The sequence below is a fragment of the Dasypus novemcinctus genome, chromosome 21 (genome assembly GCF_030445035.2).
Source record: "Dasypus novemcinctus isolate mDasNov1 chromosome 21, mDasNov1.1.hap2, whole genome shotgun sequence".
In the NCBI taxonomy this organism is placed as follows: Eukaryota; Metazoa; Chordata; class Mammalia; order Cingulata; family Dasypodidae; genus Dasypus; species Dasypus novemcinctus.
The window spans coordinates 67220573-67233797 of NC_080693.1; the positions used below are offsets into that span (position 1 = coordinate 67220573).

General features: G+C 39.2%; 1 protein-coding gene across 2 annotated transcripts in view; it reads left to right on the forward strand.

Moving 5' to 3' along the window:
- Positions 1-9769, forward strand: part of EFCAB3 (EF-hand calcium binding domain 3) — an 88465-nt gene extending 78696 nt beyond the window's left edge. For both annotated transcript variants that reach the window (XM_012519679.4, XM_071210918.1), the window contains 2 exons: positions 6687-6809; positions 9347-9769. In XM_012519679.4, coding sequence (XP_012375133.3) covers positions 6687-6809; positions 9347-9667 — 444 coding nt within the window. In that variant the 3' untranslated portion in view covers positions 9668-9769. The remainder of the gene's footprint in view (positions 1-6686; positions 6810-9346) is intronic.
- Positions 9770-13225: the final 3456 nt, after the last annotated feature.

Consider the following 13225-nt stretch of genomic DNA (forward strand, 5'->3'; position numbering starts at 1 on the left):
ATAAATAATATATTTTAGAAAGGAGGAAACTAAACTCAAAAGGAAAATGTGAGCAGAAGAGTTAAGCACACTGGCCTTACTGTTCTTGAATAGACTTAGTACTTCTCACCCCAGGACCTTTGCATTTGCTCTTCCCTCTGCCTAAAATGTTCTTACCCCAGATATCTGCATGGTTTTCTTCCTCACTTCAGTCCTCTGCTCATGATATCTCCTCAGAAAGGCCTTCTCGTTACCTCCATCACTTCCTCTCCCCTTTCCCTGCTTCACTTTTCTGCATAGTATGTGTCACTAGTCACTGCGATCTATTTGCTTATTGTCTATTTCTCCATTGGAATATAAACACTATGAGGGCAGGGGCTCTGTATTTTTCAGTGATTCATCCCAGATACTTAAAATAGTCCCTGGAACAGAAGAGGTACTCAAAAGATATTTTTTTTAATGAATTAATGCATAGTGAACAAAGAAAATAGAAAGCATGTGGATTTGATCAGTAAGAATTGACTGTAAAAATATTAATAATGACACAAACAACCAGGTAGAAGATATCACATCTATTATATCTTTACTTAAAAGTATAAAATATCTATATATAAAGGAAATATCAAGATGTGTTGGTGGGACCCAGAAAAAAATGTGAACAAGGCAGACCATATTCTCAAAAATGTCTGACATCATAAAGATGTTCTTTCTTGCTTGATCTATAAATTCAATGTGATTTTTTAAAATTTCCTAAAGTATTTTTATAATGAAACAATCTGGTTCATATAGAAAAAATAAATAAGCAATAACAGACAAAATAATCTTGAAGAAAAATGTAATGAGGACAGGGACTAGCATTACTAAATTTTTTTTTAAGATTTATTTTATTTATTTCTCTCCCCCTCCCCCCCATTGTTTGCTCTCTGTGTCCATTCACTGTGCACTCTTCTGTGTCCACTTTCATTCTTGTCATGTAGCACTGGGAAACTGTGTCGCTTTTTTGTTGTTGTTGCATCATCTTGCTGTGTCAGCTCTCCATGTGTGCGGCATCACTCCTGGGTGGACTGCACTTTTTTCACGCCGGGCGGCTCTTCTTGCAGGGCACACTCCTTGCTATGCAGGGGACACCCCTGCGTGGCACAGCACTGCCTGTGCACAGCAGCACTGCACATAGGCCAGCTCATCACATGGGTCAGGAGGCCCTGGGTATCAAACCCTGGACCTCCTATATGGTAGGCAGCTGCTTTATCAGTTGAGCCACAACCAGTTCCCGGCATTACTAAATGTTAAAGCATACTAAAAAGCCTGAATAATTAAAACTGTAGTATTGGCAAATTAATAAACAGATCAAAGGAACAAAATAGAAAGTCCAAAAATAGATAAAAATACATATAAAATTTTAATTTATGAAAAATGTATCATTTTAACTCAATGGGGGAAAGACAGGTTGTTCCGAAAATAGAGTACTGGGGGGGAAAATGAGATCCATAACTCATACCTGACACAAATTCTGAATGGCTCAAAGATATAAACATGAAAGGAAGAAAGGGGAAAGAGAAAGAAGTAAGAGGAAAAGAAAAGAAACGAAACCCTTAAAATAATGAAAGAAACTCTGGGAAGGCCTACCTAACTATTTCACAAAAGCCAGAAACCATTTTTAAAATTAGAAAGATATTAACTCAATTACTTAAAAATAAAAATTTCTACCTGGCCAAAATCAGTATCAGATTTGAATATAACACCAAGGTCTAATTTCCAAAATACATCAGAGTTTCAAATTGATTAGAAGAAGACTAACAACCTATAGAAAAATCGGCAAATGATATGGACAGTTCTCAGAAACATATGAAAAGATATTCAATCTCACTCTTCATTAGAGATACAAATCGGCGGCGGACTTGGCCCAGTGGTTAGGGCATCCGTCTACCACGTGGGAGGTCCGAGGTTCAATCCCCAGGCCTCCTTGACCTGTGTGCAGCTGGCCCATGCGCAGTGCTGATGCGCACAAGGAGTGCCCTGCCACGCAGGGGTGTCCCCCGCGTAGGGGAGCCCTACGCGCAAGGAGCTCACCCTGTAAGGAGAGCCGCCCAGCACGAAAGAAAGTGCAGCCTGCCCAGAAATGGTGCCACACACACTGAGAGCTGACACAACAAAATGACGCAACAAAAAGAAACTGATTCTGGTGCCGCTGGGGGGGGGGGCGGGGGAGGAGAAATAAATAAATAAATCTTTAAAAAAAGAGAGATACAAATCAAAGCTCCCCTCAGATATTACTCTTTCCATATTAGATTGACCAATATCAAAAAGCTTAAAAACACATGGGTACACTTCTACACAGGTAGAAGTATAAATTGGTTCAATCTCTATAGAGCAAATTTGGCAGTATCTACCAAAATGACAGACCTCACACTCTGTGACCTAACAAGTCCACCCCTAAAGTACCATCTAGGTTATACAGATATCCTTGCATACATTCCAAATGTAACCCATACAGGACAATTCATTAAAGGACTATTTATACCAGCAAATGATTGGGGGGAAAAACTAAAAACCACTAATAGGGGACTAGTTCATTAAGTTATGCTTCATCCATACAACGAAATATTCTGTACCCATTTTAATGACTGAAGAAACTCTTTGAGTGATGACGTGGAAAGATCTCCAAACAGAAAATCAAATACAAATCATTATATATAGTACCATTATTGTAAACAGGAGGAAAAAATTAATGTCTTTGTATGTTTTTTTTTTCTTGTAAAATATCTCTGGAAAGAAACCCAAGAAAATAATAACATTGGATACCTTTAGAAAGGGAAACTAGGAGGATGGGAAAATAAGTGGCAGGGAGATTACAGTTTATAGTCCTCATAGTTGTTGAACTTTGAATTATATTCATGTTTTAGCTATGCAAAAATACCAAACAAAAAATATCATAGTTACTGGTTCAGGGAGTATTAGACAAGAGGAACTAAAACACTACACCACACACAAAAAAAAAAAAGAAGAAAAAATAAAACACTACATTACAATAACATGGACAATGGCAAGAGGTAGGAAAGGTACAGGGGAAAGATAATTAAAGCTTTCCAAATTTCTTTTTATTGTTTGGGCTGAGGCTTATGATATTGGTTAAATCTATAATTTGTCACATTAATTATGAGTGTTAAAATAGTGAAGATAATCACTAAAAACTAAAATGAATAACTACCAAACCAGTGGAAGGAGGGGAAAAAAAGAGAGAAAAAAGAAAAAAATACAAAGGGCAAACAAGACAGGTAGAAAAATCCAAATATCAATAATCACAATAAAAGATTAAAAATAATACCAAAAAAAAGACAATGGATCTTATTTCAAGTAAGACAAAAAAAGGATTCTGAGATTGATTTTTGTTTTAATTTCAGATATGTCATTTGAAGGAGACATATCTAAACCATGACACAGAAATCTTGAAAGTAAAGGAACAGGGAGATATACCAGGAAAATACAAATCAAAATAAGCTGATTTATCAACATATTAATATCAGGGAAAGAGAACATTTTAAGTAGAACATAACTAAGGATAAAGAGGCTTTTTTAAATGATTTTGTTGTTGTTGTTTTTGCATCATCTTGTTGCATTAGCTCTCTGTGCGGCCTAGCTTGCCACACAGGCCAACTTGCCTTCACCAGGAGGCCCCAGGAACCAAACCCAGGACCCCCAATATGGTAGACAGGAGCCCAATCGTTTAAGCCACAATCACTTCCCTTTAATGATTTTTTAAAATCACCAAGAAGCTTTGCCAGTGGGACCCACTTTGGAATTGGTGCTCCTGGGTGTGATGAAGTTGGGCTCAGATGTGACTTCTCTCACATGCCTCTTCTGTCCCTTTTATTGAACCTGTGGTTGGGGCTATGGTTGGTGTATGCCCAGGAGACTTGAATCTCTGGGCTGTTCATGTGCCAGCTGGGCCCTGAGCCTCAGTGGTGTTGCAGCACCTACTTTCCAGTTTGTTGGACTTACCAGGTCAGCTGACAGGAAGGTGAGGATGGGCAACCACCATACCAAGGAACCAAGAGAGTCTACAGCTGCAGGCACGAGAGTCCCATCTACCAGCCATGTGTGATCGAAGCCCCCTCTCAATTGAGAGGTATAGTGGGCATCACCACCCTAGGGTCCTCAGGATGGAGGAATAAAATATGGATTAGAATGGACTTACAGGTATTCTACTATAGAATTATTGTGACTCTAGCAATAGATGAAAGTATAACATTGGTGTGGAGACAGTGGCCACAGGAGTTGCTGAAGGCTGGGAAAGGGAAAAGGAGGTGTGATATGGGGGTATTTTTGGGACTTGGAGTTGTCCTGAATGATATTGCAGGGACAGGTCAGGACATTATATATCCTGCCATAACCCACTGAATGGACTGGGAGACAGTGTAAACTACGATATAAAGCGTAATCCATGCTATGTAGCAGTGCTCCAAAATGTGTACATCAATTGCAATGAATGTACCACACTAATGACAGAAGTTGTTGATGTGGGAAAACTGGGGGGTGTGGGGAATGGGGCAAATGGGAACCTCCTATATTTTTTAATGTAACATTTTGGGTGATCTATGTATCTTTTTAAAATAAATAAAAGATGTATTTTTTTTTAAATCACCAAGAAGATATATCTATCCAGTACCTGTACCTGGATATAACTATCCAGCAAATTGACAGATAAGATGATAATTAAGAGAATTATAAGGATTGGCTTTAGACTTCTTCAGATATTATATATTTTTTTAAATGTAAGGATATTTGAATAGGCAAATCCATAATCACAGTGGAAGATTTTATCATGCATCTGTAAAATGATAAAACAAAACTCAGGAAGAAAAAAAAGGCAAATCAATTCCTCTTTCAAGGAAATTTAACTGTTAAGGAAGTGAGGAGTAGCACTACACCAAAGATTGTTAAAGAATCAGAGTCTAGAAAAAGTTGGTTCAGGGCATGGGAGACTTGAGCACATTTGTAGCCAGAAGGAAGGACCCCTTAGAACAGTTGTTCTCAATTTTGGCTACACAAAAGAATCACCTGGAGGAGCTTTTGAAAATCCCCATCACCAGGCTATAAACCTATGCAATTAAATCAAATCTCCATTGATAGAACCAAGCCTCAGTATTTGTTCCAACATATGACCAAAGGTGAAAACCACTTCTCAAGGAAAAAAGAAATTGGAAATATAGGAAAGGGGCAGGATTGGCCACACAGTTTGCAGGGCCCAGTGCACAGTGAAAATGCAAGGCACCTTGTTCAAAAATAAAGAATTTCAAGATGGCAAAAGCAGAACATTAAATCAAACATCTCACTTCAGGGTCCTGCACAGGTAACACACCCTTGAAAGAGGCCCTGGAGAAAGGGAGAAATTGAAGGCATAAGGTCCAGGGGAGGAATAAATAAAGAATATAGCCTTGGGAAGCAGGCTTGGCTCAACGGATAGAGCGTCTACCTACCACATGGGAGGTCCGTGGTTCAAACCCAGGGCTTCCTTGACCTGTGCAGAGCTGGCCCATGCGCAGTGCTGATGCACGCAAGGAGTGCCATGCCATGCAGGGGTGTCCCCCACATAGGGGAGCCCCATGTTCAAGGAGTGCACCCCATAAGGACAGCTGCCCAGCACGAAAGAAAGTTCAGCCTGCCCAGGAGTGGCACCGCACACACGGAGAGCTGATGCAGCAAGATGACGCAACAAAAAGAGACACGGGTTCCCGGTGCTGCTGACAAGAATAGAAGCAGACACAGAAGAACACACAGCAGATGGACACAGAGAACAGATAACTAGGCGGGGTGGGGAGGGGGGAGAAGGGGAGAAAAATAAATCTTAAAAAAAAAAAGAATATAGCCTTGGAAATCTGGAAAAATTCTCACATATATGGAGGGGAGATGCATGTAGCTCAACTGGCTGAGCACCTGCTTCCCATATATGAAGTCCCAGGTTCAATTCCTGGTACCTCCTTAAAAAAAAAAAAGGAGGAGGAGGAAAACCTGGATTGAAAGATGGAGAAATCTTAAGGTGGAAAGAAGAATTAAATGCATTCCTATTAGATAGCCATGAAAAAACAAGATGATCAGCTGAGGGAGTTTGAAGTTCTGGTTTTCCAGCAGCCACTGTGAGGGCTATAATAGAGTTAGCAGGGAACGAAGACAAATAATGTCAGCACCACTGAGGGCTTAGATGAGATCGGGTGAAATACGTTTTCAAATAAAGCAATCAGCACATTATGTGATTTCCAACAGCATTGTTCAGCAGGCCAAGAACAGGGATAACATGGCTAGTTCCTCGTGAGTTTAGAAGTGCTATAGATAAAGAAATAAAAAAATTTAAAAAGAAGTACTATAGGTTGTAACCTGTGGAGAGCATATTATAAGTAGCTTGTGATGGCATGGGAAGTTTGTCAGGATAGAGTTGGCTCCTTTATACCCTCCATATCCATTCCACAGATGAATCACCTTCTGGCCTATACATCTTTTATGGGTAGTCTTCCTCATTATTAAAGAGAATTTACTTACTAACACACGGCATTATGCTAGGTGCTCCAGAACAACTGATAAATGGCTTAGTAATAACATTATAAATAATAGACAATATTTTTCATAATAAAACATACTTCTGTTTATTAGGTATTTACTGTATGATTCAAACAAAACTTATCACTCACCTTCTTTTTTAAATATGCATAAAGGCAGCAAATATAAAGCCTATCGACCCTGTCTCAGGCTATCCAAATGACATCTTTGCCATTGACCATATGCTCAAGAAGAAGCAGAATTGGACAGTGACTGAGGCAGCTGCTCTTAAACACCACGTGAGTAATCATTGCTGAATGCCTTCCCAGAAAGCACCGACAAAAACTACTTTCCATTTCAATACGACATCCTAAAACTAAGAGAATTTTTTTCTGCTGTGTCATTAAAGTGGGACAAGATTGTTCTCATTTTTACCCATTGCAAGGACAACATTTTTTTGTTCTAAAATCAAATGGATTCAAATGTTAACTGTTACAATTCATTTTGCCAAACTCCTATGTGGCCATACCCACATCACTTTTGGGGCATTTGTTTCATGCTGGAAATAGCAACAAGTTAAGGTAGTAAACCAACAATCACAGTGAGTTAATGTATTCAGGCAATCATAATGAGTGAAAGCATCTGTATTACAGCAGCTAAAAGAATAATAGCTTAAGTGTGCTGCACAGGTGGCAGGCACTGTGATAAGTGCTCTACAGGTATTAATTCAGTTAATCATCAGAACAACCCTTTGAGGTAGGCACTGTTATCATTCCTTGTCATTTTACAGATGAGTATGGAAAGGCTAAGTTCCTTGCCCTGAGGTACACAGCTAGTAAGTGTTAGAGCCAGGAATATAAACACGGGCAGCTTGGCTCCAGAATACCCACTTTTACAGCTCTATTCTGCCTGTCTCCTCTCGTGCTCTGACTTCTTAGCAGCTCTTGCACCCCTACAGAGACAAGCTAGGGTGTATTTATTTTATTCCATCATCCTTCTCCTTTGACCTGACTGATCAGGCTCTATTTTGACCTGAGTGATCAGGCTTCTACTTTCTGGACTCTATAATAACTGCATCTTCACTTCTCCTTGTGGCTCTGTGTCCTTTACTTATTCTAATGTTTCCTGAATATTCATCCCTTAAGAATTGATATTTCCTAGTTTTTAACCTCATCCTACTGCTCTTCTCGTTACATACACTCATCCATTCAGTAAACATTCATCCAATGTTAATAAAATTCTGGGATTCAAAGATACCACAGAGAAAAGACACAGTTGCTACCCTCAATGAGTAAGAAGGAAGTGGGCTATAGTAATACATTGGGATAAAGGGAAATACAGATGTTAAATGCTGCAAGCCACAAGAACACAGGGGAGTGGGCTCTCAATTTCCATCTTATCATGGCACATATTCCACTGGAGTAATGAAAGCAGCTTATGGCAAGAGGCCTCCAGCCCTGGTACCAGCTACCTGAAGGGTTAAGCTTGAGAGCATCAATAATTTGGTGACTCTATAAACCATTTGCAGTATAACATTGGGAATCACTGCATTAGGGGAAGGAACAGTGAGGGAAAGAGTATTCTCTGGACTCTCAATCTACTCTCTTTATTTCACCTACTACCTATATAATGTTTACTCATAAAACTGTCTCCTAGTCTAGACTTCTTTCCTGAACTTGTCTTACCTCACTAACCACCTAAAGAACATTGCTACCTGGTTATCTCATAGCATAGCAAATTCAATATATCCAGAACCAGACTCATCATCTTCTGCATCAAACTGGCTCTTCCTTGTGGATTCTGTACCTTGGTTGTATACCACCATCTACCTAGTCACTGAATCTAGAAGGCCAAGAGCCATCCTTAACTTATTGTTTTTCCTCACTCCTCACATCCATCAATCACCAAATCTAGCAACTCTCATTCTCCTAAAGATTATTTAGATCTGTCCCCTCCACTCCATCTCTATTTCCAACCACTTTAGTTGAGGCCCTCATTAGGTCTCACCTGGACAACAGCCTCCAGCCTGGAATTCCTTCCTCTGTAGCTGCTCCCCAACTATTCTTCACAGTTGCTAGTGATCTAATATGAAGACTCAAACATAAGACTGGTCTACCTAAAAATGAATGCTTCCCTCTCAACAATGGCAGTGTTTTTCAACTATATTTTCTGCTCCACACAACTGAAGCATTTCTCACTGAGATCAGCAACTTACAAGATTACATCTGAGGACCTGATTATGGCAGACAGTGAGTTGCCTTCCTCTCTTCCATCATGACTCCTTCCTTCTCACTTTAAACCTGATGTTCCAGCAATACCAAAGTGCAATACCACCACCCCCCAACAATTTCAGGATGTTTATTGTTTTTGTGCTTTTGTTTATGCTGTCCCCTCTACCTGAAATACCTTCCCATTAGCACCCACACCTTCAATTTCATCAAATCATTGAGGACCTATTCAGCTAAGCATCTTCTCCCAGACAGTTCTCCCTCCCTGTCCTAAATTGGATTGGGTGCCATCCTTGGCACTCCTATTATATCCAGAGCCTGTCTCCATCCCATACTTCCTTCCTATTTTGTCAATTGTATTTTTTAATATTCTTGTAAATTTTCTTATCTCATTATTCCCAAACAGTACATTGTCATTTGTCCATATACTCCTAGATCACATTTTCTCAGGAGGTACTTCCAAATGTATAAAGTCAGTGATTTTCAAATAGCCTGAGAATATAACTCTTGGGATATTTATAATTGTGGCCCCCAAATCTATGACATTTTAAGATGACTACAGTAAACTGCTCACTCTCTCTCTCACTGTCTTTTTTATCTCACTGCAGGTGAAGAGAGCTACAGATTGTTATAATTTAGGAATTGCCCTTGAGCACAGGAAAGAAATGCTAAACCTCTGGCGGAAGATCCGAGGGGATTTGATTGGAATAGACACTAAAAATGTGTCCTTTTATGACACCTTTTCTACATATACATGGTCCTGGAATGTTTGCCAAGAATTACTTTCCCCTAAGGACTTAAGGCTATATGATGCCTGCATGAACAGAAATTCTTTCCACAACACAAGATTCTCTTCCTCTTCAGACATCAGTGAATATGATACAGACACAGGAAGAAAAAGAAAACGGAAAGGTTCCAAAAGATCTTGACAATGAAATTCTACATTTTCTAAACAGCTCATCGTAAACTACTTTTTCATAGTAATCAAAATTATGCTTTCTTGCTTTTGAAATGTTGACATCTTCAGGATTCTGAGCAGTAAAAATGTTAAGTCATAAAATGGTTTCCGTTTCCTAATTCTTTTCTAGTAAATAGACTCTAATTCCTTAGCAACCAGCTGTGCTCTGCTGCCCCCACTTGACTCAAAACTGCCAGGGGTCTCAGCAGAAAGCAGAAAAGCCAAAGCAGGCAGTTACCTAAACACAGGGCTGCCCTTCTGAGCTCCTAAGAACCCTCCCAGCAGTAAGAATCTGAGTTTATGGTGGCTGCATGTGGCATTAGGGTTTTGATTGTTCATGAAAGAGGCCAGAGGCAGTAGTTGACAATGACCTTTCAGTTTCAGGGAACAATATCACCAGCCCCCAGGGAACCTTGATTAAAAGTGGGTGCTCCCAACGTTCCTTAGCCACACACCTGCAAACCCATCTCTTCATAACTCTTACAAATAGCTAATCTCACCCATTACATGTTTCTCCTTCCTAGTTCAACCCTTGAAGTTTTAAGGAAATTTTACTGTGGTTCTCAATGGTTGACCACAGAGAGACAGACCACTTTCGGACTCAAGAAATCTAGATCTACCAGGACCAGATCTCTATTAACCTTTGATCTAATGTCAGGATGGTAAACATGTTTTACTTCCTGTGCCTAAATCTTATCTAAAAATGTAATGGATGAGATCAGCTATTTGTAATAGTTATCCAAGAGATAGATTTGTAGGTGTGTGGTTAAAGTTCACCACAGTCAACATAAAGAACAAATGCTTTTTAGTCATTATTCTGGAAAAATACACCCCAGAAAAAAAGGAAAAGCTGTTCACTTTTGATGGGGATAGTGACTTATCATGTAAAATTACAGAGCCAGGAAAAGTCAGTGAAGATAGTAAAGACCCCCCAAAACCGTTCACTGAAATAGCCTTGAAGTGATTTTGTGAAGGTTACCTTGAATATTCAAGAGTCTTAACTAGATTTGCTGTTCTTCATAAAATTATGATGTTGGGTAAAAGAACTAACCTTTATAGTTAAGTGACCAAGATTTATGGTTTTACAAGAGATAATTTTTCCCTATGGCTTGTGGGTATAACAGGCGACAAAGGAGATGTAATTTGGATGCCAAAATATTAGAATTGGAAAATTTCCTCGGATCAATGGTATAACAGGATGAATATTTTTAGGTAGGTATGCTACCAGATTTTGTCTAAGTTCTTGACTAAGCTGCAAGAAATGAATTTCAAGAGCAAGCCACATTGATTAGACCAGTAATTTATTAACATAGGGAGGGAAGAGAAAGGGGAGAAAATAACAGATCATGGATCCCAAGTAGAAAGGAAAAGGCTGAAAAGTAATAGAGATGGCTGATTTACAGAATACAATTCCCCATTATAGATTATGAATCTATGATCCAGGCAGGGGTGAAGACAGCCAGAATAGGGTACAAACAGGCACAGTGACAGGGCCAGTTCTTTTTCCCACTTGCCTTTTAAACCATTAATTATTGCTAATGGCAGGGGAGGAGTTCCAGCTGTTTGCTGTTTTGATTGATTACCTCACCCATCAATCTCCTGGGAGGGCCCAATAATAAAGGCCCCTGGAAAATATCTGGGGATTCTCCTGGCTTCCAGAGGAAATCTCATTCCAAACGGGATTTCTTGTGAGGGACTTCCAGCAGCCATCTTGGGGATACTTAAGGAATGGTGGCAGTTTTTCTGTCTATTGATTCCCTATCTAGCCATGCTTCAGGTCTGACCTGGAAAACCTAAAATGCAGACATACAGTCTTTCTATTAAATTGTCACAGACTGTTGATGACAATACCTCATCAATATTGTTGATGACAATATCATTCTGCTGGAGAACAGTATAACAACAGGTACTCATCCATTCATTCACCAATTATTTATTGAGTTACATAATACATAATGCCAGACACTGTTCAAGGTCCTGGAAATAGAACAATGACCAAAAAAGATTAAATGTCCCGACCTCACAGAGCTTAGTAATGAAGCTAATTATTCATCCAGCAATTCCATTTTTAGAAAATAATCCTAAAGAAATATTCGTGAATGCAAAAAAAAAAAAAAGATTTAGTTATAGGATACTTATCATGTTGAATTTTTAATAGTAAGAAACCTAAAGTAGCCTAAATGTCCAACAAATCATGGTACATGTATAAAAAACAATACCAAAAGCACTAAAATGATGTTGTAAAGGAATATTTAAAACAAGGGAATAATTTCACTTTATTATTAAGTTGAAAAACAGGCTATGAGTGAACTTGATGGGGTTTTTCTAAAACTTGATTATGGTGGTGGTTGTACACGTATAAAGTTTTATAAAAGTTCACAGAACTGTAGGCTTAAAATGGATGAATTACAATTGTTAAATCCAATGGTTTAAGTACAATTAGATGAAATGTAAATATATCTCAAAGAAGCTGTAAAAAAAAGTACAAAGCAGTTTGTTCTAAAACTCTTTAATTTAGAAGTTATTTATATAAATAAATTAGAAAAAATGCTGGAAGGATATAAACTAAAATTTTAATGGGTTAAATGATCAGTAGGCATGGGGTCTTTTTTTCTTTTGTCTTATTTTCATTTTCTAAATGTTATACAATAAACATATGTGTGTGTATATATATATATAGATATAGATATTAGTAAGAAAAATAAAGTTTTAAAAGTAAAGCTATTAGGGAAGCGGATTTGGCCCAAAGGATAGGGTGTCTGCCTACCATATGGGTGGTCCAAGGTTCAAACCCAAGGCCTCCTGACCCCTGTGATGAGCTGGCCCATACACAGTGCTGATATGTGCAGGAGTGCCATGCCATCCAGGGATGTCCCCCACGTAGGGGGGGCCCCGCACACAAAGAGTGTGCCCCATAAGGAGAGCTGGCCAGTGTGAAAAAAGCGCAGCCTGCCCAGGAATGGCACCACAAACAAAGAGAGCTGATGCAGCAAGATGACATAACAAAAAACGAGACACAGATTCTGGGTGCCGCTGACAAGAATAGAAGCAGACACAGAAGAACACACAACGAATAGACACAGATAGCAAACAATTTGGACGGGGGGTGGGGGGGGAGAAGGGGAGAGAAATAAATTTTTTTTAAAAAAAGTAAAGCTATTAAACCAGTTTGTACAATTTTCTAGAACTACGACAAAGGCTGCCCAGGTTTTGTAAAACCTTAAGGAGCGCAAATTAGGACTCCAGGATCTTTTCCCTGGCCCTTCAGTTCCAGAACAGAAACCTACAGAGCCCAACATGTCCACTGAATAGAACCAAATGAAAAAGCACGAAGCAATTGGTTATCCCTGTTCTCAGCTAACACCCAAGACACTAATCCGGAATTTGAGTGCTTAACCTTTGGTTCCTTTGAACCAATGCCACCCAGTGAGCTAGATAAATTCTCATCCCTCACCAGCAGGGGGATTCTTAGCTCCTCAGAAACAGAGCTTCCTGAGGCTACAACTCAATGAAAAAAATGTCTGATACA